We start from the raw sequence: 23325 nt of genomic DNA, 5'->3' as shown, positions 1-23325 counted from the left end.
GCCCCTCTCACATATCCACCCTCCTTTGTCAGCTTGCCACTCCTGCCCCTCCCACATACCCACCCTCCTTTGTCAGCTTGCCACTCCTGCCCCTCCCACATACCCACCCTCTTTTGTCAGCTTGCCACTCCTGCCCCTCCCACATACCCACCCTCCTTTGTCAGCTTGCTTTCACTGCTGCTTCCGCCCACCCTTCATGTTCAGCTTGCTGTCCCAGTTCCTTCTTGGCCACCACACCCTTCGTTTTCAGTTTTCTTCCACAGTATCCTGCCCAGTAGCCATTTGATTTTCCCAGCCCGTCCCAGCTTCCATCTAATGTCTGTGTGCATTCCTAGCCCCTCACACACACCCTCCATTGTCAGTTTGCTTCTCCAGACCCTTCCCCAGCTTCCCGCCCACCTTCCGTTGTCTGTGTGCTTCGCCATTGTCTCTCACTTGTCCTCTCCTCCACAGGTTTCCTTCTTTCCGACCCTACCTTCTTGTGCTGCCTCGTCCCAAACCCAGTCCCACATTTATACATTTAAAAAATGCTTTAGCAGTGCCCATGTCATTGCGCTTTGTTAAAGTTTTAGCCATGCTGCACAACAGCTGCACTGCTGTGCAAGACTTCTAAAAACCATTGCCAAAATCAATGGCTTTCATATGCGAGACGTAGTAACTAAGTCAATGCTTGGTCCTTTGTGGGATGGCTTACCCCCAGATTCATCATGCTCCTCTTTTGCGAGTCCTTAATAGCGATTATTAAGGAATCGCTATTAAAGACTCACAAAACGGGATGCATGTAGAAATCGCAAAATTTATAGCGAATTCTACATCTTCCTTATTTGCGATTCGCTAATTGCTAATCGCAAATAAGGATTGACTCCCCATTCATTCCTATGGGCCAGGCCCATAGGAATGAATGGGGAGTCAATCCTTATTTGCGATTAGCAATTAGCGAATCGCAAATAAGGAAGCGATTTCAAGGGTGCCAGAGTGTCCAAAGGACACCCTGTAGCACCCCTGAAATGGTGATTTACACAGGTGTTGCGCACACACATGTCCAAAGGACATGTGTGTGTGTAACATCCAACTTAAAAAATGCACTAAAGTGCATTTTTCTAAGTTTTCGCTATTTACCACGAAGTCAGACTTTGCGGTAAATAGCGGCCAAAAATTGCGAATTCGCAATTCTAAAATGGTTCATGAATTGCATTTAAGGAATCTCAAGTAGAGATTCCTTAAATGCAATTACTCGCAATTTAGCGATTTCAGATTTTGCAAATATTGCATTTAGGATGATGAATCCCAAATGCAATAAAAGCGCTCGCAAAGGACCAGATTCGCAAAATCTGGCCCTTTGCGATCTGATTTTACCTTCTTGAATCTGGCTGTATGTGCTTTCTTCTAGTGATTTACAGCTTACACTTTTCCAAGCCTATTTCTTTTCAGGATGGGATAGCTCAATGACCAGTTGAAACCAGCTCGCTTTTCCTGTTCCAGCATGCCCAATTTTAGCATCTGAAAAATGTGGCTGGTAAAATTGCATGAGGTGTTATTTCCGGCTGCATGGCATTGATGTACCTAACTCCAGTCCACTTACAATCTGGGCCGTAGGGTCGATTTGTCAAGTGTGCCTTACAAAGCCAGATCTGGATTTTGTTGAGCTACAACACTTTGCCGGGATTTGTAAGTTTGTACTGCAGCTATAAAAAACTAAATTTAGATGGATTTGTAACTTTTGAAACAACAATTGAAATTGTGTCCATATGTATGAAAAGGTTTTTAAAAATCCTGGATTGACTTTTCAGGGTAAAGGCTATCAAATGTCCGTAGCGAAAACAATGGTGGAGATTCTGAAATTAATTCTCTACCTTCAAAAAGGTAAGAATTTGAGATCGGAGTTTAATTTATTTGTATGGTGTCCCTAAGAGTATTACTAATATGTTCACTTTGTCTTTACTTTAGAGGATCGACTGAAGATCACGTATTTTGCTCAACAGTTAAAAATCTTTGAAGCACTCTACAGGTTACAGGTAGGAGTTGTTGAGCTGTCTGATTATGAATTGCATACAGAAGTTCTTGATGTTCTCTAGCATGCCAGTCATCCTTCCACAAGAGCAGTATATTTGAGCAGTGGTTTGGTCTTCGCTGTGTACATGAACGATAGTTCTATTCTCAACACGCGGGAGTTTTCAATATTCTGCACTATCTCTGACTGAAAAAGATTTAAATGTAGGCTTGGAGAAAGGGCAACTTGCATTTTTCCCTGATCATGTAACCCACTTTAAGCTCCCTCTAGTAACACTGTTTCTTAAAGTGGAACAGAGAAATTAAACTCCTATGCGTTTCAGGGTTCTCCAGTGGGATCTCAACCCGGTTCTCTTTAGTATGGGACCCTGTTTGAAGATTTACACTTTTTCTTGATGTTCCTTACGTAAAAAAGTGACTTTTTGGTGGCTTTGACCTTGGGCTGCTTTGGGCGACTTCATATAAGGAATTTGTGGTAATGGGGGAAAAAAGTATTTCCAGTCATTATGACTGCCACAAATTCCTGATCACACTCCACTTCCCCTCCTAAGGGTGATTCTTATTTTTGTGGTCCTTCTTTTGACTCCTACCTTTGCGTTATGCCATCTGCAGGAATACAGAACAACCTGGTTAAAGTGCAATTTCTTTTGTTAAGCTTCATCCTTTATTTGACTTCCAAAGTCACTTCCACTCTTTCTGATTCTGCAAATGACATTGTGCAGCAACTCATGACGTTCAGAACCTCTTGCTGCTGTTGAAGTGGTACAGCTAAGAAAAGTTCCAGATCCAGTGTATCTTGTGTAAATAAGTTTACTATAAAGGGCTGTTGTGTCCATAAAGTTATGTAGAGTTTCCTGTGACAGTGTTTGTTCTTTGATAATGCTTTGGATGTTTCTTTAAAGGTTAGCTACACCTTTTAGTCCTGGCTTCTTTGAAGTGTGAATATTAGAAAGAGCAGATGCCTCCAGTGGAAGTTGCACATTTATGATGCTGGGACCACTGTGTTGACAGTGACATAGTGGTACATGGTTTGTCTTGCAATGGGGTCACCCCGTGGCAGATAAGTGGATGGTAAAATTATTTTGGATCGACTCATGCTTGGCAATACTTCTAGATGATAAATGTATGGTAAGATGGAGTATCCATCAGAAAAGGTCTTACTCCCAGTCAGTATTGTCATTTCATGGGCAATAGTCCATGATGGAAATTCCAAGACCAAATGGAAGGTCCAGACCATCTATAGGGCCTTCCCCACCACTGCACAAACCAGTATGGGGCCACCCATCCTGCCGGATCAGGTGGTGCTAGACTCTCTCCCCTATCTCTCTTTGGAGTCTTACACGGCCCGGGCTCTCCGAGTTAAGTCTGGGTCGCCGGTCGACCCGCTCAAGCCACCAATGTTCAGAGACCAGACTTTTGCTCGCCCGGTTTTTGACTTAATCAACATGTCGCTATCATCTGGCCAGGTGCCTTTGAAATGGAAGCATGCGGTAGTAATGCCCATTTTGAAAAAACCATCTCTCGACCCTACAAAATCGGAGAACTACCGCCCGATTTCGCTTCTCCCGTGGCCAGCCAAACTCGCGGAGGTGCATGTTAACACCGCCCTCACTGATCATCTGTCGCGTGCCAACATTCTGGACGACACCCAGAATGGTTTTCGGGCTGGCCACAGTACGGAGACAGCATTGCTATCTATGGTCGAGCACCTGTGGGCAGTTCTGGATGCAGGTCAAACGGCGGCGCTTGTTTTGTTAGACCTAAGTGCCGCCTTTGACACGGTCTCCCATGATATTCTCCTGCAGCGTCTTGAGGAGATAGGGGTGATCGGCACTGCACACCAGTGGTTTCGTTCGTTTCTCAGGGATCGTGTCTTCTGTGTGGCGTCCCCGCCCTATCAGTCCAAATGTCATCCTCTGTCTCTTGGGGTCCCGCAGTGTTCCTCGCTGAGTCCCACGTTGTTTAACATCTACGTGAGGCCGCTGGCTGAGGTTGTGAAGCTCTGTGGTATGACCATGGTGTCGTACGCAGATGACACCCAGCTAGCGGTCACGATCAGCGGGGACTCTGGGGTGGATGCCCCAAGATTCAGAGAAGGACTTAGGGCGGTGGCTGGTTGGATGACGTCCAACTGTCTCCAACTAAACGCCAAAAAAACGGAGGTGATGGTCTTTGGGAAGCGGACGGACCTATGGGGAGATACTTGGTGGTCCCCTGAGTTGGGTCCGACCCCCACTCCGGTTGCGGAGATAAAAAATCTTGGTGTTTGGCTGGACCCTTCCCTCAACTTTGTTGGCCACACCAAAAGGACGGCGGCGTGCTGCTTTGGCATCTTGCGCAATCTGCGACCTGCCCTTAAATATTTTGATGCCGCAACTCGTCAACTGGTGGTACAAGCAACGGTTTTGGCTCGGCTGGACTATGCCAGCTCCCTTTTTATAGGGTTAAACCAGGCCGAGCCAACCCGACTTCAAAGAGTGCAGAACGCAGCGGCCAGAGCAATCGTAGGTCTTCCTAGGTTCTGCTCGGCCGGTCCAACTTTGCGAGCCTTGCATTGGTTACCCGTTAGGCAGCGGATCCACTTTAAAGTACTGTGCATTTCTTTCAAGATTCTGAAGGGCCTATCGCCTCCCTTACTGCGCCAACTTTTGTGCCCTTATATCCCGGGCCGCACTTTGCGCTCGCTGGACCAAGAATTCGCGGTAGCCCCTCGGTTCAAAGTCGGGCGGGGGGTCGCTCTTTTAGGGTGCGGGCAGCCGCACTTTGGAACGCTCTCCCCTTGAAACTCCGGACCCTTGGCGACTTGCTTTCTTTCCGCAAGGCCGCTAAAACTCATCTATTTTCTGAGCTATGTTAAAATCTCATCTCCCCCATTTTTAATAATATTTTCTGTTTTCCTGTTGTGTTGTGTTCGCCACCTTGTCGGTGCGCCGGGACGCTCCTTCGCTGGAGCAGCCGTGCGCAATACAAATAGCACTAACATAACATAACATAACATAACATAACATGTATAAATCTGGATCTCTGTTAGCCTGGGACAGTGGCTCCAAAGTTTCCTTGCCATTGTATTGTACCTTTATTTCTTGGACTTGTCGGAACCCAGATAGACTGCTGAAGGCCATTAAATGTGGTTAAGGTGAATGCTGTAGATTTAGGTCCTGAGTATGAGTTGGACGATACTGAAGTAACAATAAATTCATTAAAATTTACTATTACTGCCCTAGTAAGCAAATCACAAGGTAAATCACGCGGAATGGGACATCACTGCGTGGGTATGATTTTTCCACTTCTAATAGCACACAGAATTCTGTAGGGTTAAATGTATACATTTACCCCCTGCTGTGCACATATGATAAATGCATGCGAAAACCCCCGGCCAAAGCGGGGATAGTCCTAGAAGGAAGGTATTTTCTGGCAGGGGATGCTTTGAATGCTCCCCCCATCTCTGTCAGAAGTGAAAACGGGGAATGAGGTCTGCTGGTGCTGCAGCCAAAGTCTCCTGCCATTTGTGCGGCAGAAAATAAAGGCCATGGTTTTGCCCACACCTGAGAAAACCAGATGAGGAAAAACCTACCAACTTCTAATCAGGCAGAGCAGAGCTCCATGCATTTATTCCACACCTCCTGACTTGTAATTAGGGCTATATTGGCATAATGATCAACATCAAGAAATTATTGATTTCGCTCATTAGCTGCATTTGGTGAGAAAAATCTCATGAGTGGTGAACTCTGCTCAGCTCTCTCCTGCTGCGCGGGATCGGATAGAACAATCTCACAGTTAAGGGACTGCATAGGACAACCCTATGAGGGCCGAACAAGTTAGTGTCCTCTCTAGTCATTACTTAAAAGTAAAGATAAATTCACATTAACTTATACGTAGCTTCTGTAAGTTGTATAATACCAAATGTATAATGATTAGTGGTTATTTTGGCTTGTTTTCTGGGGAGCTCTACATTTAATCCTGGACAAGAGTAGCGATCTGAGGCTATATGTTAATGTGAATTGTAAAGTAAAAACTTTAAACATGGAAGTAAATTTGTATGTACTTTTGTGTGTGCTTTCTTCCTATCTTAATGCTGTCTAACATATTTCTCATTGTACCTCTGGAAGAGTCTCCTCTTCATAGAATGTTTTAAAATATTCTAAAACTCAAAACCTGTGATGCAAAGCATGCAATCTTTTCCATTAAGATATTATTTTTACCTTTAAGTTCATCCCATTATATTTTAACAGTGTAGTGTGCTTACCTTCCATTTTCATGAAGCCAAATGGTATCCTATGATACATTTTTCATGCGTTCTCCCCCTTACAGCTGTAGCTTTTGTACTTATCTGTGGTTATTTATACATTTATTAGCTTGGCTTTCGAAGCATGCATTATTGCCTCATGATTAGCTGAAAACCACTTCAAGTTTGACCACTTCTGGGCATAGGAGTGGTTTTCGATAATGCCATTTACGCTTTGCATAGCCCAGGTAATACTAAAAGTTCAGAGTTGTGAATTATTGTTAGAAATAGATTACCTAAGCATTGCAGGAACTCTGATCCCGGGTAGGGGCTGTTGTATCTGTCTTAAACGCAGCCTTTGCAGGTTATCATACGATGATTGATAGGGTGGGTGGAGTTGCCTTGTCCATGCAGAGTGATAAGATGGAACTAAAATACACTGATTGTATTTATTGTATCTTGCAGGAAGATTTTGATATCTTTCTCTCATTTGAAGAGTATGCGGATCGCCTGCTAGTTTCTCAGTTGCTTGAGGACAATATAAGTGCCTATGAGACTGCGTTATCAAAGTCTGCATCGAAGAATGAAGAAGTGATCCTAGATATTAAAGCCAAGGGCTCTTTCACTGAGTCACGACTTTACCGGTTGGCTTCACTGTTACAGGTTTCAGAGCTTGAGCTAAAGAAAGAGTTGGCCGTGAGGTCCTTGGGTGCTGGTAACAGTGACCTTGCTTTGGATATATGCAGGTAATAGCAAAATCTATCAGTGTTTTTTTTCTTACATCTTGGAAATGAAGGTCTGGTCTTTTCCACTTGATACAATGAAGCTTAGAGCATTTCTTGTGGCCTATCCAAAAGTGTTGTAGCAATACAGGCACTCCTAAAATGTTTTATGTTGAAGTATGGGGTGGGTGTTCATTTGCTGCTGTTTTTTGAAGAGCCGACAACAATTTTGGGAATCAAAAATTTACAATTTTCTGCATTTTCCTTGAAAATCTATTTAAGGTTGTCTAAAAGAAGCTAGATAATTGCCCTCCTCTGGTCCTGAAAAAAGAAAGTTCCTCATGGTTAATGACAACCAGGAGGGGAGCTCAGGAACATTTGTCTGGCACCTCCAGCCCATTTATTTTCATAATTGAGAAGATAGGTTTTCTGGCTCAACTCCCCAATTACCAGCAGGTCTGGTGGGATTATAAATGGGAAATGTGGACTTAGGTTCAAAGTTGGAGGCCAAAAGGGAAGGATGGTTTTCTAGGCTCCTATAGGTGAGAAATCTCTGTATGCACTTCTGCAAGATTGCATTCTCATCAGATCATGGAGGCCTCATGCACTTGTAGAAAGAAATTGTCAGGTAATGGTCCTTCTTACTTGATGTGTGCTCTGATCACTGCATGCAAGGAAGCACAGTTCTTCACAGGTTTAAAGAAAAAAACTTTTTTTAACCTCAAAATATGCATGTATACGTAAAGTAGGTATTTATTGTGGGTAGCACCACTTTATGATGAATACTTTTAACCATAGATTCCTCACCTTGTGAACCTTCCAAGGCATGAGACTTGATCTAAAAAATTCTTTAGCTCCTCTCCACACCTGTGTGCCGAATTCCTATTTTTCTGATGGGTACGTCTCACTGCAGTTTACTCACCTAGGTGCCAGACCGTATTCGGACAACTTTTGCATGGCAGTGCTCTAGGTAGCGGCAGACGGCTCTGCACTAACTCAACACCACCCCGGAAGTAACAGAATGGAGACGTTAGTAAGCGCCAAGCCTGGTTGCTGATTTTAGCTCCCTTCTTCCAGCTCAGATCCTGAATACCACTATCAACTTTGTTGGTTTTCTGACCACTTCTTAAAAGATTTGAATAGTGCACTAAGAAATTGACACCCCGAAAATGACAGGTTTCAATCTACGCAACGACTACAGGAAGCAGATGTCGGTTACAGCCCTGCACGGGGTGCCTTTTGTGTTTGGGACACGACTATTAAGTCAGTAGGTGCGCTGTGATGCACCCAAAGGTGATCCAAGAACGGAGATGAAGTATCACTGGACTTCGGAAGAAGTCACAGATTTTGCATATATTCGGTTCACAATCAAAGCCTCTGGCCTCTGCCCAGAGGCTGTTTTTGTGAGTACTTAACTTCACAGTCTAAGTCCTCTGGTAAGATGTAACCCAGTGGAAGCATTAGCGCCGGGAAACCTTCGGGTAGCTGCGCGCTATACAAATATATTAATAATAATAATAATAATAAGCATAAGACAGCAACAGAACTCCACTCTATACTGCAATCTGACTCCAAAGTAAAGGCCCATGGAACATTTCCTCAGGTGGTCCCAATGTGCCACAAATTTCAGAGCCGATGTTGACCCCGCAGCAGATGGACACCTTCAAGGAGGCCATCCTACAAATTTTCAGTGTGCCCCCGGCTCACCTTTGGGCTCCATGGAAACCGCAAGAGCCTCCAGTCGGGTTACTAACTCCAGTACAAACTTGAATTGAAAACCCTAAATCCATAACGGTCCATGCTATCACGATGCCAATGGCACTGTAAGATGATCCGTGGCCAAGACCAAATTCAGAGCTCCAGCCAACTTTTGGACCAGGATCAAGGTACTCAATTACTCGGGCCTGCATGGCGCCTGTACCCAGCCCATGCTTCATCGCGGTCGGCTTGAAATGTTGACTTTGCCCCGGTCTAGCGCAACCTCAATTTACCCTTAAAGTGCTATTTGCGTTTAAGCGCAATTTTTCACTTAGAATTTTAATATCTCGACTTTTACTTATTGGATTTTTGTTGTTTAGGTCTTGTTTTTTTCAGAATATAATCAATTTTTCTAACCCTGTGTGGAGTCTTTGTGGTGCATTAATTGCGTTCGTGTGCGTTTGTTGCACAAATACTTTATACATTGCCTCTTTAGCTTAGCGTGACTGCTCTGTGCCAAGCTGCGAGAGGGTGAGCAAAGGTTATGTTTTAGGCTCTATCTAGCTTCCCCTGACTAGAGTGGTGGTTCCTGTTCGGACAGGGTGCATAACTGCCAACAAGAACCCTATTTCTAATGCTCCCTTTCATTGGAGCCAAACTGGACACTGCAGTTCCGTACTTTCCCATCTGAAAGAGACACGTTAGTGATAGATTCCTTACCTTAGAATATCCGATGGATAAAGTAGGCGGAGGGGAGGCAAACCCCGGGTCAGAAGACACATCAAATTCACCCGCATCTTGAAGGTCATCCACTCAATCCTGCTCGGAGTCACATTGCCGTGCAAGGGAGTCTTTGGAACCGTCCCAGTCCTCGTCCGGCTCCGAAGTAGAAGGAACCGGCGGTGGCGGCAGGGCCGGAGCCGGAGAGAGGGCAAGCGGCGCCGGGGGTGGCCCCGGGAGCAAGCGGCGCCGGGGGTGGCCCTGGGAACGGCGCCGGCCAGGGCCGTGCCAGAGCGGCATCCCAATGCGGATCCCAGGCCGGAACAAAATGGTCCGGGAACCGCGGCAGGGGTGGGATAAACTGCACCCAGTGCGGCTCATGTGGCGGAGCCAGGGGCGGAGCTGGGGCCCGAGTCAAGTGCAGCGCCAGGGCCGAAGCCAGTGGCGATGCACCTTGTGGCGCCAGGGCCGGAGCCAAGGGCGCTGGATCCAGTGGCTTCGAGGCCGGCACCAGATGCGGTACTGCCGGGCCACAGGATCTGAACACTGGGCGCGCTGGCGGGAGCATTAGGCCTAAAAAGGCGGTCCATGGCATCAAGAAACTCTTGCATCTGTTCTGGAGTTGCTGCTGGACCCGGGTATGGCGGGTAGGCCGCGGGACTACCAGGCTCTGGAGGAGACGCTGGGGCGGAGCCCTTGTTGCCCTCGTCCGCCTCTGAGGAGCGACGGGGGGATGTCGGAGAGCGAACACGCTTCTTCAACTTCTGCCGGGCCTCCAGCAACTTCCGGCGCCGCTCCCGCTAGGCCTTCGGGCCATGGCTCGACAGTATCGACAATCCCGGGAGTCATGGTCGGTCTCCAGTCAGTAGATGCAGACATCATGGGGGTCCGCAACCGACATATTATGGCGGCACGACCCACAAGTCTCAAAGCCGGGCATCCCTACGTGCACCAGGAGACAAAAAAGTCTCAAAAAGTAGTAAATAATATGACAGAGGACGTGCTCAATCCAGATCTGTGCTTTTGGCGCGAAAAAAGAAGTGTACAGAACTGACGTAAATGCACATGGGTGGCGCCTAAGTACTCTCCATGACTTCATTCCGGCGCCTACGACGCCAGTGACGGACACGGATCCGCAGGAAGCCACCTACTGGTGCGCAGAGGTACTGCTAAGCAGAAAAACTTTCCGGATCCAGTCTGACGCCTGGGGATATTCTAAGGTAAGGAATCTATCACTAACTAATGTCTCGTACAGATATATCGTTACACAAATAAGTAACTTGTGCTCCGGGAACAGAGAGCCCAGGACTTTTGGGCAATCATCCTGATGTTTCAGCTTCGGTCCTGGATCTCAGTGAGACTGACTCGAAGGCTACTGGGTCTGATGACCTCCTGCATCCTGCTGGTGAAACATGCCAGGTGACACATGCAGGCTGTTCACTGGGACTGAAGGTTCCAGTGGACACAGCACCATGGAAATCTTTCTAATCCGGTCTGGCTATTGGAAAAGACTGCACAAGATTTGCAAGTGGTGGCTCCTGAACCGAGATTGGGTCAGTGGCAGACCCTTCTCTCTTCCCCACACAGAGCCGACAGTGGTGACCAGTGCATCGCTTCTGGGATATTGTACCATTTGGGAGGGATGGAGATCAGAAGCTGTCAGACTCGGCTCCATATCAGTCATCTGGAGCTGAAGCCGATTCACTGGGAATTGAAAGCATTCCTGCCCTCAGACAAAGGGAAACTGGTCCAGGTGTTCACAGACAACACTACTGCTTTTTTGTCCTGCCACAAGCAGGGATGGGTGGGGTTGTGGACTATGTGTCAGGAGGTCCTGCGCTTCTGGACATGTCTGGATCGTCGGGACATTTTCCTGGTCATGCAGCACTTGGCAGGCGCTCTTAACATCAAAGTAGACAAACTCAGCCGCGGACCACAAATGGCATCGGCAACTGGATTTGGCTCCAGGTCTCTTCCAGAACTGTGGAGAATCATCTCTAGATCTATTGGCCACTGCAGTGAATGCACAATTTCAGTACGTTTGCGTGCAAGAGTTTCCAAAGTGGCTCTCGCTCGGAGACACATTCCTACTAGACTGAAATATGGGACTCCAATATGCCTTCCCGCCGATACTGCTCCCTCCCAAGTTCTGAAGAGCAGAACCAATTGTGCCCAAGTCATCTTGATGGTTGCAGACTGGGAGAGGAGAGTATGGTATACAGAATTCCTGGGCAGCCTGATTGGAGGAGAGATGCTCCTCGGGAGAATCTCTTGTCGCAGCAAAAGGAAAGGGTTTTGCAGCCAAACCTGCACGCGCTTCACCTTCCTGCAGGTCCGCCAGTCCTGCTTCTTCCAAATGTACTGCAGAAGGTGAAGGAGAATTGAGTGCTGCTGATTGTCCAAGATTGGCCACATAGGATTTGCTGCATGGTATGCAACTCTAGTAGCTCTCAGTACTCGACTGCCCTTAGCTCTGGCGCGCACAGTGGACATGCTTGTGGAGCCGCAAGGTCAGTTCCGCCACCTGAATCCCAAAGAGCAGTGGCTGCACATGTGGAGAATTACTGAGTTCATTTCACTTTCAGATAATCTCTCAGACGTTCTCTTGACAGCCGAGAAGCCCACCTTTAAATCCAACTATGTGGATCGCGGTACTAAGTTATTTCAGTGTGCGAGTCGAAAGGCATCACCCCTTTAATACGTGCTTTCCCTTCCTCTTGCACTCCAGAGTCTAGCTATGGTTTTGATTAAGGATCAATCTGGTAAACCTATTTACCTTTGCGTGTGACTGAGAACCCTCCCTATTTAAATTGCCGTCAGTGGATCGTTTCCTGAAAGGTTTGCTTTGCTAGTTTCACCCTATTTCTTGTTTTTATTCCTCTTTGGGTTTTGATTATCATAATTTTTCTTCAAACAAGCAAGGAGGGGCAGTGCATGAACAGAGTAAACTACAGACAAGCAACATCTTACTACCTTCATCGTACTCTTCAGGAGAGAGTATATGATGCGTTCTTTGTAGACCACTGAAGCGAAGAAGGGCAAAGCTGTAACCAAAAGCGCCATTTCATGCAGGGTCATCCTCTGTATCAAGATTTCCTATGCATTAGTCAAGAAAGACCCTTTAGAGGGCTTTCCCACTACACTGAAGCTGTCTCTGCCTCCTTGGCTGTCTCTAGAGATGCTTTGTGTACTGACATATGCTGCATGGCTACATGCGTCTCAGGCACTCAGTTATAAGTGGGTTCTGTGCCCTGTTGAGTTGCTTAACTGCCTTGTCTAATTGGCATTACTCCGTCAAACCTTCCAGGGAGACGTTGCTTTGGGATGCAGTCGGAAAAGAGCAAACTGCGGAAAGGAGTATCCATAAGAAGAAAAAGATAACCACCTCCTGTAATATTTCTTTCAGATACATAAACAAGAGAGTTATTGGACTGCAGTTTGCTTGTCCAACAAGTAAATTATCACCAGAAGAGGGGAACTGCTAGTTTCACTGTAACCGGAGACCAGTAGACCATTGCTGACTGCTTTTTAAGCTGGACTTCACCTGGGCTTTGAGGGACATCTTCCCATGTGGCCAAAGTCTTCCCACTGTGGTCGTGGACCCCAGGGGTGTCCCCAGAAAGAGACTGTTCACTGGATCAGCATCTTCAGCATTCCTGTATCCCTTGCATCAGGGCCACTTCATTTTCAAGAACACTCAATTGAAATTTGGGGTAGCTCGCCCATAGAGCCTGAAACTGGACCGGCGACTGCTTTGACTTCAATGTAACTGTCCAACTGGACCTCTTTGCTCCCTGTGACTAACACTCTGCTATAGTTGCTCAACGAAAGCGAGCTAGAATAGTAGTTTACAGCTTTATGAAGGTTTTGCTAAATTACCACTATACGATCCATTACAATGATTTATTTCACTAGGTGAAGAAGCAGTGATTAACTAGGTCTTTGAAAGTTCATATCTCCTGAAACACCTGCCTTTGAGGTTCCTATTTAAAGATAAACATAACATTTATTTTTAGAAATTGGTGTCCGGTCTTTACTGCGTCTAGTTTCTTCCTTATTCAGCGGTTTTGGTACTTCATAGTGTTTTTCACTTGTTCCTTTGATCTCAGTCACAGCTACACAGGGTTGAGCTAAGGTTTTTCAAACTAATCTGACTGGTCCAATACGGGTAGTGAGTTTATTATATGATGAAATTGCACAACCGCACCATCTAATAAATCGCTTTCCTCATGATTATGCCTTCCCATCATTTCTTGTCCTCCTCAAGATGATTAAAAAAATAAAGCAATGCAGAACAAGCTGTTCTGAGTACCCTGATTTGTCAAGGTGTATGTTCTACTCGGAACTACTGAACCGGAGTCGGTACAGGCCTGGGTCTACCGTTCAAACAGCTTTACCCTTTGTTGCAGTTTGCAGCAGTTTTAAACTTTCCTCCTGGTAACACATGCTTTATATTTGACCCTGATCTTTGTCTGAAACTGATTTTACAGTCTGTCTAGATGAAGAACTTGTAGGAAGGCGTAGAAGAGTAAGTGTGAGAAGTTGGCCTGATATGTGATGTCCAGTATCCTAGTGGGCACCCTGTATCAGTCCAAACAACCCTTATGGTGATGGTTGTAAAGTCAACCTTATAGACCAGCTATCCTAGAGGTAGCATGGACAAAGCAGTCTTATGCTAAACTCAAGAGGGCATGTGAAGCCAGCTGTTTTACCATATGTAACCCCTTTAATACCAAATTAAAGGACACCACACAGGTTGTATATAAAATATATATGTATTTATTTCTAACACAACCCCTCTGAACTCTTTACGAGGTAAGAGGCACAAGCACATAACAAGATACTTAATTATCATACAATAAGTTGCACAATATACAGTAGCACCCTAGGGGCACAAAAAACCATATACTAAAATAGTGGTATAAGAACCACGTCACGAACAAAGGATAGGCCTAGGGCCTAGGGAATCGCTGGGGCTACACTGTACTACCAAAGGATAGGAAGTAGGAGGCCCACGGGAGGCGTGTGCAGTGTCTTTTCACACACGCAAGTTACCATAGAGTAAGAATGGGAACAAAAGAAATGGAAACTAGTTCTTTTAGGTCACTTCCGGATGGACTTGGAGAAAGCCACTGAAAACTAGGACACTAGGATAGTTAATACCCACAGGAGCACTGGAGTACTCGCGTTACCTCACCCACAGGAAGCGGGTGCATAGGTGTCAAAGTGTGTCGGGTTTCGTCGCTGAATCCTATGGAGCCTTGAAGAAAGATGCTGCATGCGACCAGGAGAGAAGTGTCCGGTTGGATCCAAGGGCGGATCGAGGATGAAGAGTACCTGAAAGCAGAGGGGACAGAGTCTGGGTCACTAGCCAGTGACCAGGAAGGAGCCAGGTGATGTCGCAAAGCAATCCGGTGATGTCGTGAAGCTTGTCTCTGCAGCCTCGTGGTCCAGGAGGTGTCGACGACGACCAGAAGCTGTGCACGGACTGTCCCACGAAGGATCTCGCTGTCGGCGGTGTCAGCTTCCAGATTGGAGTCAACAAGACTTGGCTAAGGCAACCCACGCAGGAATTGAAGATGGCTTCTGGATCAGACCAGCAAGGTCTGATAGGCTGCTCCTTTTCAGGGAAGCAGGGGCCAGCCTGGAGCAACCAGGCCAGCGGTGGAAATTCTAAGGTTGTTCGTCACAGAGGCCACTAGCCAACGGGCAAGTGCCCGGACAGACGCGTTGAGCAGAAAAATGCAAAAGGGCCCCACGCGGCACTCGTGGAGTGTGGAGGGCTGGTCTTTGGTGCAGATGATGCTCCGGCTGGGGCTTCTCAGTCCCCAATGCACAACTTCGAGGGTGTCTCAGAAGTTGCATGGAAAGCAATTCGCTGGCTTTCCAAGATGGCCGGTCCCACGTCTCGCGTCGCCTCCACGGGTCTCAGCTTTGCTGTGGCTGTGGATCGGGCTGAAGGAAGTCTGGAAGTCTGGGTCTTGTCAGGCTCTGTGTTCGGGCTCCGGCGGGAGCGACGACAAAGAAAACCGTTGATAGCTTGATGGTGCCTGCTTGTGCAGGGTGGTAACTCCTTGACCACACGAAAATTCTTCAGTCTTCTATCTTCAAGTAGAACGTCGAAGGTCCAGAGTTTCGTTTCAAGTTTCAGTCAGGATAAATCTAAAGTCTCTAGACTCAGCACCTACCTATATACTAATCTAAGGGGCTGGATTACCTGCTAGGTCCCTCCTGTGGGTGGGACCAGGAAAGGGGGTGGTTACACCCCTTTCCCTTTGTCTAGTTTCGCGCCAGAGATGGGGCTGGAGTGCCCCAACAACTGGTTTGAACAGGGCTATGCATGGGACACCTTGTGTGCCCCAGGCAGTGTCTCATTTCATTCAGCCCTCCCTGCCCAAATACACTATGGCCTGTCTGGGGTGGTGCTAGGCAGGAAACCTATTGTCCAAGCCTCCCTCGCTGGAAGGACTCCCAGCAGCAGGAGGTCAGACTTGTGTCTGTGGCAGCAGCATCCATTTTGTGATGCTGAGGCTCTGGTTAACTTTAACCGGGTTTAGTGGGAACAACATGTCTTCTCTCTCTAGAAGGGTGGAATGTTGCCCCCGTCGCCAGAACTGGTGAGGGGGTAGTATTCCAAAGCATATGACACCTTACACAACATGTTTTGGTAATGCCAAACCAAAGTTAGCATTCAACCGCGAGGATTATAATGCACTTAAGAGTATATGGTATGGCTGTATCATAGAACAGCTATAAGGACATGGTTTCGAAAGCTGCAGACATGCTCAGCTCATGCTAGATCCTCATCTCACATAAAACCAAGCACTCTGTCTCCAGGATTGTTAAGGCCTGCCATAGGAGTGACTTATAGGTATATATGTGTCTATATGTAAAGGTAGGTATAGGGATACTACACCTAAGCAAGGGGTGATTACACAACCTTGCCCCAGCTGAGTGATCAGCCAGTTGTGTCAATATGAGTGGCCAGCCAGGGGTGGCATAATACATGCTGCATCCCCTGGTAGGCCTTGGATGCACCTATGCCCTGGGTACCTATAGTACACTGTACAGGGGATCATAAGGTGACCCAATGTCCAATTGGTAATGTACCTAAAGTACATGATATTAAATTTAGAGAGAGCACAGCTGGGCTGTGGGTCTGATTAGCAGGCCCACAGCCACATTAAGTCGAAAACCAGTAAAGCAAAAAGTGGGGTGACCATAGGAAAGCAGACCCTACTCTCCTACAGTAAGCTACTTCGTTAACACTTTTGCTAATGTGTACAGATTGTGAGAAGTTGGCCTGATATATGATGTTCACTAGTTCTAGTGACTACCTTGCATCAGTCCAAACAACCCTTATGGTGATTGGTTGTAAGTCAACCTTATAGACCAGCTATCCTTGTGGTAGCGTGGACAAAGCAGTCTTAGGCTAAACTCTTTTGGCATGTGAAGCCGGTGTATTACCATATGTAACCCCTTGAACACCAAGTGAAAGGACACCACACAGGATATATATTCAAAATATATATGTATTTATTACCACAAATAGTCCCCTGAATTCTTTGAGCAATTCAATTGATAAGTATACAAAAGTTGCACAAATATGGATAGGCCCTGGTGGCCCCTAAAACCATATACTAAAGAAGTGGTATAAGTACCACGAGTCGAAAGGAAGTAAAGCATAGGGCCTTGGGAATCGCTGGGGCTACGCTGTACTAACAAAGGTTAGGAACTAGGAGGCCCACGGGATCTGGTTTGCAGTGCGCAAAGTTAGAAGCAGTTCACATTGAAATCAATGGATGCGTAAAAGTTTTAAAGGTAAAAGTAGGAAGTCTTCCGGTCAGTCTAGAACCTAACCCTTTAGAATCTGGACACTAGGAGAGTTTAACTACTCGGGGGCACCGGAGTGCAAGTGTTACCTCACCCACAGGAAGCGGGTACAGTGGAGTCAAAGTGTGTCTGGATTCTGCAGGAGTTCAGATGGCGCCTTGGAGTGTTGATGCTGCAGGTGACCTGATGTGAAGAGTTCCGGTGGATCCATCTGAAGTGCTGAAGACCTGAAAGCAGAGGGGACAATGTTCAAAGTCACTAGCCAGTGACCGGCGTGGAACCAGGAAGGAACCAGGCGTTGTCGGGTGCAAACAGGTGATGTCGTGAAGCTCGTCTCTTCAGCCACGTGGACCAGGCGACGATGACGACGACCAGGAGTCACTCACGAGCTGTCCCACGTAGGCTCTAGTTGATGGCGATGTCGGCTTCTTGATCGGAGCGAACAGGTCTTGGCTAATGCAAGCCACGCAGGAAACAAAGAAGGCTTCTCGCTCTAACCAGCAAGGTCAGAGGGGTTACTGCTTTTAGGAGCAGCAAGGGCCAGTCTGGAGCAACCAGACCAGCGGTGGAAAGTTGTTGTTTGGTCGCCAAAATGGCCACTAGCCAACGGACTAGCAACCGGAAGGCGCGTCGAGTGGAACAAAGCAAAAGGGCCCCACGCAGATCTCGTGAGAGTTGGAGGGCTGGTCCTTGGTGCAATTGTAGCTCGGTGGTGGGGCTTCTCAAGACCCCAAGCACGGCGGTGAGGATGCCTCAGGTTCTGCGCAGTCAGCTTCTCGTGGACTTTCCAAGAGGTCCGGTCCCACGTCTCAGGTCGCCTCCACTGGTCTCAGTTTTGCAGGGACTGTGGATCGGGCTGTTAGATGTCTGGGAGTCTGGTTCTTGTCAGGCTCTGGGCTCGGGCTCCGGCAGGAGGCGGCGGCAAAGCAGCCGTTGATCGCTGGATGGTGCCTGTATTCACAGGGTGGTCACTCCTTGGCCTCAAGGGAAATTCTTCAGTCTTCTGAGCAGCAGAACGTCGAAGGTCCAGAGTTTCTTCTTCTTTAGTCGAATTTCAGGGTAATCTGCAGTTTTGGGACTCAGCTCCTACTTTTAAACCAATTTTTAAACCAATTCTAGGGGCTGGACTACCTACTAGGTCCCTCCTATGGGTGGAACCAGGAAGGGGGGTGGTTACACCCCCTTTCCTTTGTCCAGTTTCGCGCCAGAGCTGGGGCTGGAGTGCCCCAGCACCGGTTTGAACTGACCTATGCACGGGGACACCTTGTGTGCCCCGGGCATGTCTGATTCTATTCAGCCCTACCTAACCAGATCCACAAAATCCTGTCTGGGGTGGTGCTAGCACCTCCCAAGGCAGGAAATCCTTTGTCCAAGCCTCCCTCGCTGGAAGGACTCCCAGCAGCAGGAGGTCAGACTTGTGTCTGTGGTGGCAGCATCCATTTTGTGATGCTGAGGCTCTGTTTAACTTTAACCGGGGTTCAGGTTCTGTACATGTTGTGTCCCTCTAGAAGGGTGGAATGCTACCCCCGTCGCCAGAATTGGCGAGGGGGTAGTATTCCAATTCGTATGACACCTTACTCAACATGTTTTGATAATGTCAAACCAGAGTTAGCATTTAACCGCGAGGTTCATGATGCACTTAAGAGTATATGGTATGACGCTATCAGGAAATAGCTAAAGGACATGGTTCCGAAAGCTGCAGACAGGCTCAGCTCATGCTAAAGCACCATCTCACACATATCCAAGCACTCTGCCTCCAGGATTGATAAGGCCTGCCATAGGAATTACTTATAGGTTATAGGTCCTTGTATGTGTTAGATATAGAGATACTATACCTAAAGCAAAGAGTGATTACACCACCTTGCCCCAGCTGAGTGATCAGCCAGTTGTGTCAAATAGTAAGGCCAGGCCAGGGGTGGCACAATACGTGCTGCAGCCCCTGGTAGGCCTTGGATGCACCTATGCCCTGGGTACCTAGGGTACACTGTACAGGGGCTCGCAAGGTGATCTATGTTCCAATTGGTAATGCACCTAAAGTGCCTTGGCATAAATTTAGAGAGAGAACCGCAGGCTGTGGGTCTGATTGGCAGGCCCACAGCCACATTAAGTCAAAAACCAGTGAAGCAAAAAGCAAAATTTGGGGTGACCATAGGATAGCTGACCCTACTCTCCTACACAGATTATCCCCAAAAGATACCTAACTATACTCCAGCCTGCTGTCTTCTGAGATGTAGTATTTCTTCAGTGTTGTCTTTTCTAATTCTCTTTTTTTTGTTATCTCTGTATTTCTATGTCTGGCTAAACAGTGCAACTGCATTTGTCTGCATTATGTATCGCTGAAGTACATAATAAACATACATAGGGTGGGTCTTGGACTACACCCAGTTGAGTTAATTCTCTCACCTCACGCCATTGGCTATTTGGTGTTTCATTCTGCCTTCCACAACAGAATATCTGAAAGAAACAGGTTAGTATTAGATTCCTTACCTTAGAATATCCCCAGGCGTCAGACTGGATCCGGAAATTTTTGCGTAGCAGTACCCTTGCGCGTCGGTAGGCGTTGTCTGCGGCTCTGCGTCCACCGTCTGCGTCGTGGACGCCGTGATGACGTCATCAGAGTACTTAGACGCCGCCTCCGCCTGCTGACGTCAGTTCTTCTTTTTTCTGCGCCAGGAGCGCAGATCCGGAAAAGTGGTACCTTAGTCACTTTTTTAATAATTTATTTGAGATCTTTTTGATCATTTCTTCGAGTCTTCGACTCCGATCGGTGCCAGTAGGGATGCCAGGTTTTAAGCCTTGTGGGGACTGCGACCAACTGATGTCGGTCACCGACCCTCACCGTCGGTGCCTCCACTGTCTCTTCATCGATCATGACGACTACACCTGTTCCGACTGTCGGGCCTTAACCTCGAAGGCTAGGCGGGAGCGGTCCCGCAAGCGGCTCGAGCTCCGGCAGTCGGCCCCGCGCCGTGGGAGGTCCCGGTCTTGACGGAGGTCGAGGGTCCGGTCGCGGGGGCGGAGCCATCATAGCTCCAAGAGTCAACATCACTCCTCCGGGTCGAAGTCGTCGTAAGGTAAGCACAAGAAGTTGAAGAGACGTCATCGCTCTTCTGACTCCCCCCTCCACCCCCCTCCCCCCCCGGACGCGGCCAGGGGCTCGGGTGACACCGCTCACGCGGCTCCGTCTGAGTTGCTGGCGTCGCGACCTGCCCCAAACCCTCTGGTCCCTGGGCAGCAAGCGACGCCGGAGGAGATCGAGCGCTTCCTCATGGCCATGAGGTCCCTTTCTCCGCCAATGGGTTACGCGGCGCCTTAGGCCCAAGCGGACACGTCTGGGGGCCCTAGCGGGTCGGGTGCTTCGGCCCCGACGCCTTCGGGCCCGGAGCCGCAGGGCCCCACTGGATCCGCTTCTGGATCCGGATCGTTGGCGGTCGACCTGACGACCTCACCGGCGCAGGTTCCACAGGTGTCCCCTCCGGCACCGTCCTCGGGCAGCGCCGTCCCTAATACTTCCCTCGACCCGGTTCCGGCGCCGGAGCGGCGCCGCTGGGCGCCGCTCTCGACGCTGCTTGGGGAGTTCTACTTCAATGAACCGGCCCCGTCCTTTGAAAACCCTGATTATCAGGAGAGGGGTGATGAGGAGTATTGGGAGGGGTCTGAGGACCCTCTCACACGTGAGTGTCAGTCCCAAGAGGACTGGACAGGTGGACTTGGGGATGCCAGTGGTTTGGACACTTCGCCAGACACTGGTTTTGTCTCACCTCCTACCGTGGCTTCGGAGGAGGGGGCACCCTTCAGTGTGGTGTTGACGCGGGCAGCCAAGGCCTTGGGCCTTGAGCTCCCCGTCGCGGTCGTGAGGACTAACCTCCTCACTGAGGTCCTTAAGCCGCAGTCAAGCTCAACAGACCCTCTGCTGCCGTTTAATGATTTACAAAAAGGGGGTGGTGATGAACAGAGTGTCCGAGTTAAACAGACCACTCTTACCCAGTCCAAAGATCAGGGCTTGATCCATCACCGTTATTTATCTCACTGCCCCATCCCAGCTCAGAACCTGGCTATATGCAAATCAGTCTGTCCCTGGCCCAGTGCATCATGGGAACAGGGCAGACTAAACTACCAAGCCAATTCTTCACCAGAAAGGAGACAAGCTACCGGGGACCGGTTTCTGGCATTTCAGCCTTCTTCGGCCCGGCTTGCTTGAATCCTGATGGAGCAGTGAGAAAGGGACTCATGTCTGAGTATACCCTGCCACACCTATAGTGGCCAAAAACGATTTACAAAAAGGGGGTGGTGATGAACAGAGTGTCCGAGTTAAACAGACCACTCTTACCCAGTCCAAAGATCAGGGCTTGATCCATCACCGTTATTTATCTCACTGCCGTTTAATGAGGCCTTGACTGACATTCTTTTGGGGACTTGGTCCAGGCCTGCTACAGGCCAGCCTGTAGATAGGAACGTGGCCAGACGCCACTGCCCGGCGACCCTTGTTTCCTGTCCACCCACCCCCGAGAGCCTGGTCATCCAGGCCTCTAATTCCCAGACCGCATTCCCGTCGGCTCCGCCTGATCGGGAATCCAAGAGGTATGAGAATTATGGAAAGAAAATATTCTCCTCCCTTAGTTTGGGACTGCGGTCTTCCAACACCGCATGCCTCTTGGGCCGATACACCCACTCCCTGTGGGACACGGTCGCGGACGTGCTGCCACAATGCCCGGCGGAGGTCAAGGCTAAACTCGCCCAAACCCTTGCGGAGGGTCAAGATGCTGCACGTTTCTCCATCCGGTACGGGCTGGATACCACCGACTCACTGGGCAGAGCGATGGCAACTACGGTGGCGATTCGTCGCCACGCCTGGTTGAGGTCCGCTAACTTTTCGGCCGATGTCCAAAATACTCTCATGGGCATGCCGTTTGATGGCCGTCGCCTCTTTAGCGACAAGGCAGACCATGCGCTTGAGCGCTTTAAGGACTCCAGGCTACGGCCAAGTCCTTGGGCCTCTCGGCCCCCCCGCCAGCAAACGGGCGCCTTTCGCTCCTTTCGTGGCCAAGGAAGGGGCGCCCCCACACGTGCTACCAGCCACGCACCGCAGACTAACATCCAACGCGGTGGCGGCCGAGGAAATCGAAGTGGAGGCGGTCAGGGACAACGGCGAGGCCAGTCCACACCTTCCCCCGCAGCATCCGCCTTAAAACCCTCCTAGTCCTTGCTTTCAGGCCCATGTGACGCCAGTGGGGGGCAGGAGTCCCCATCACCACTCCCACTGACGCACTGTCACATCGGACAGGTGGGTGCTGCGAATCGTCCGAAGTGGCTACTCCCTCCCCTTCGAGACGCCCCTCAAGCCATGCCACCGCAATACCACCGCGTATCGGAGGATCATATGTGGCTTCTGCAGGAGGAAGTTACGGCCCTCTTGGCCAAGGGGGCCATCAAGGGTGTTCCTGAGCCAGAAGTAGGGTGTGGTTGCTACTCCCACTACTTTCTGGTACCCAAGAAGGTCAAAGGGGGCCTACGCCCTATCTTGGATCTACGGAAAGTCAACGGCTTCCTCCGGAAGGAGAAGTTCAAAATGCTGACACTGGCTCAGGTCTTAGCTGCTCTGGACCCAGGAGACTGGATGGTAGCGTTGGACTTGCAGGACGCTTATTTCCACATCCCTGTCCTGCCGACCAACCGGCGCTACCTGCGGTTCACGGTAGGCCACAAGCACTTTCAGTTTACCGTGCTCCACTTCGGCCTTACCAGCGCCCCACGGGTGTTCACGAAAGTGATGGCGGTGGTCGCAGCTCATCTGCGCAGGTTAGGGGTTTCAGTCTTCCCCTACCTCGACGACTGGTTGTTGAAGGCGGGCTCGCCCCAAACAGTCGTCAGCCACCTCCAGAAGACGGCAGACCTCCTGCACCAGCTGGAGTTCTCCATCAATGTGCCGAAGTCACACATGTGCCCCTCCCAGGAGCTCCTTTTCATCGGAGTGGTTCTCGACTCAGCACAATTTCGGGTTTACCCCCCCGAACAACGGGTTCGGGAAATACAGGCTCCGATTCCGATCTTTCAGCCTTTATCCCGAGTCTCGGTCAGGTTGACGCTGCGGCTTCTGGGGCTGATGGCTTCCTGCAT

General features: G+C 48.9%; 1 protein-coding gene across 1 annotated transcript in view; it reads left to right on the top strand.

The window, feature by feature from the left end:
* KNTC1 (kinetochore associated 1) overlaps window positions 1-23325 on the top strand; it is a 926084-nt gene that overhangs the window by 327332 nt on the left and 575427 nt on the right. Inside the window, exons 32-34 of the mRNA XM_086942947.1 lie at window positions 1791-1863; window positions 1948-2015; window positions 6701-6981. Of these exons, the coding sequence (XP_086799073.1) occupies window positions 1791-1863; window positions 1948-2015; window positions 6701-6981 (422 nt within the window). The remainder of the gene's footprint in view (window positions 1-1790; window positions 1864-1947; window positions 2016-6700; window positions 6982-23325) is intronic.

Source organism: Lissotriton vulgaris, chromosome 11 (genome assembly GCF_964263255.1).
Source record: "Lissotriton vulgaris chromosome 11, aLisVul1.2, whole genome shotgun sequence".
Classification (NCBI taxonomy): domain Eukaryota; kingdom Metazoa; phylum Chordata; class Amphibia; order Caudata; family Salamandridae; genus Lissotriton; species Lissotriton vulgaris.
Note: the sequence above shows the minus strand (reverse complement) of the source record. Positions and strands in the feature narration are given on the sequence as shown.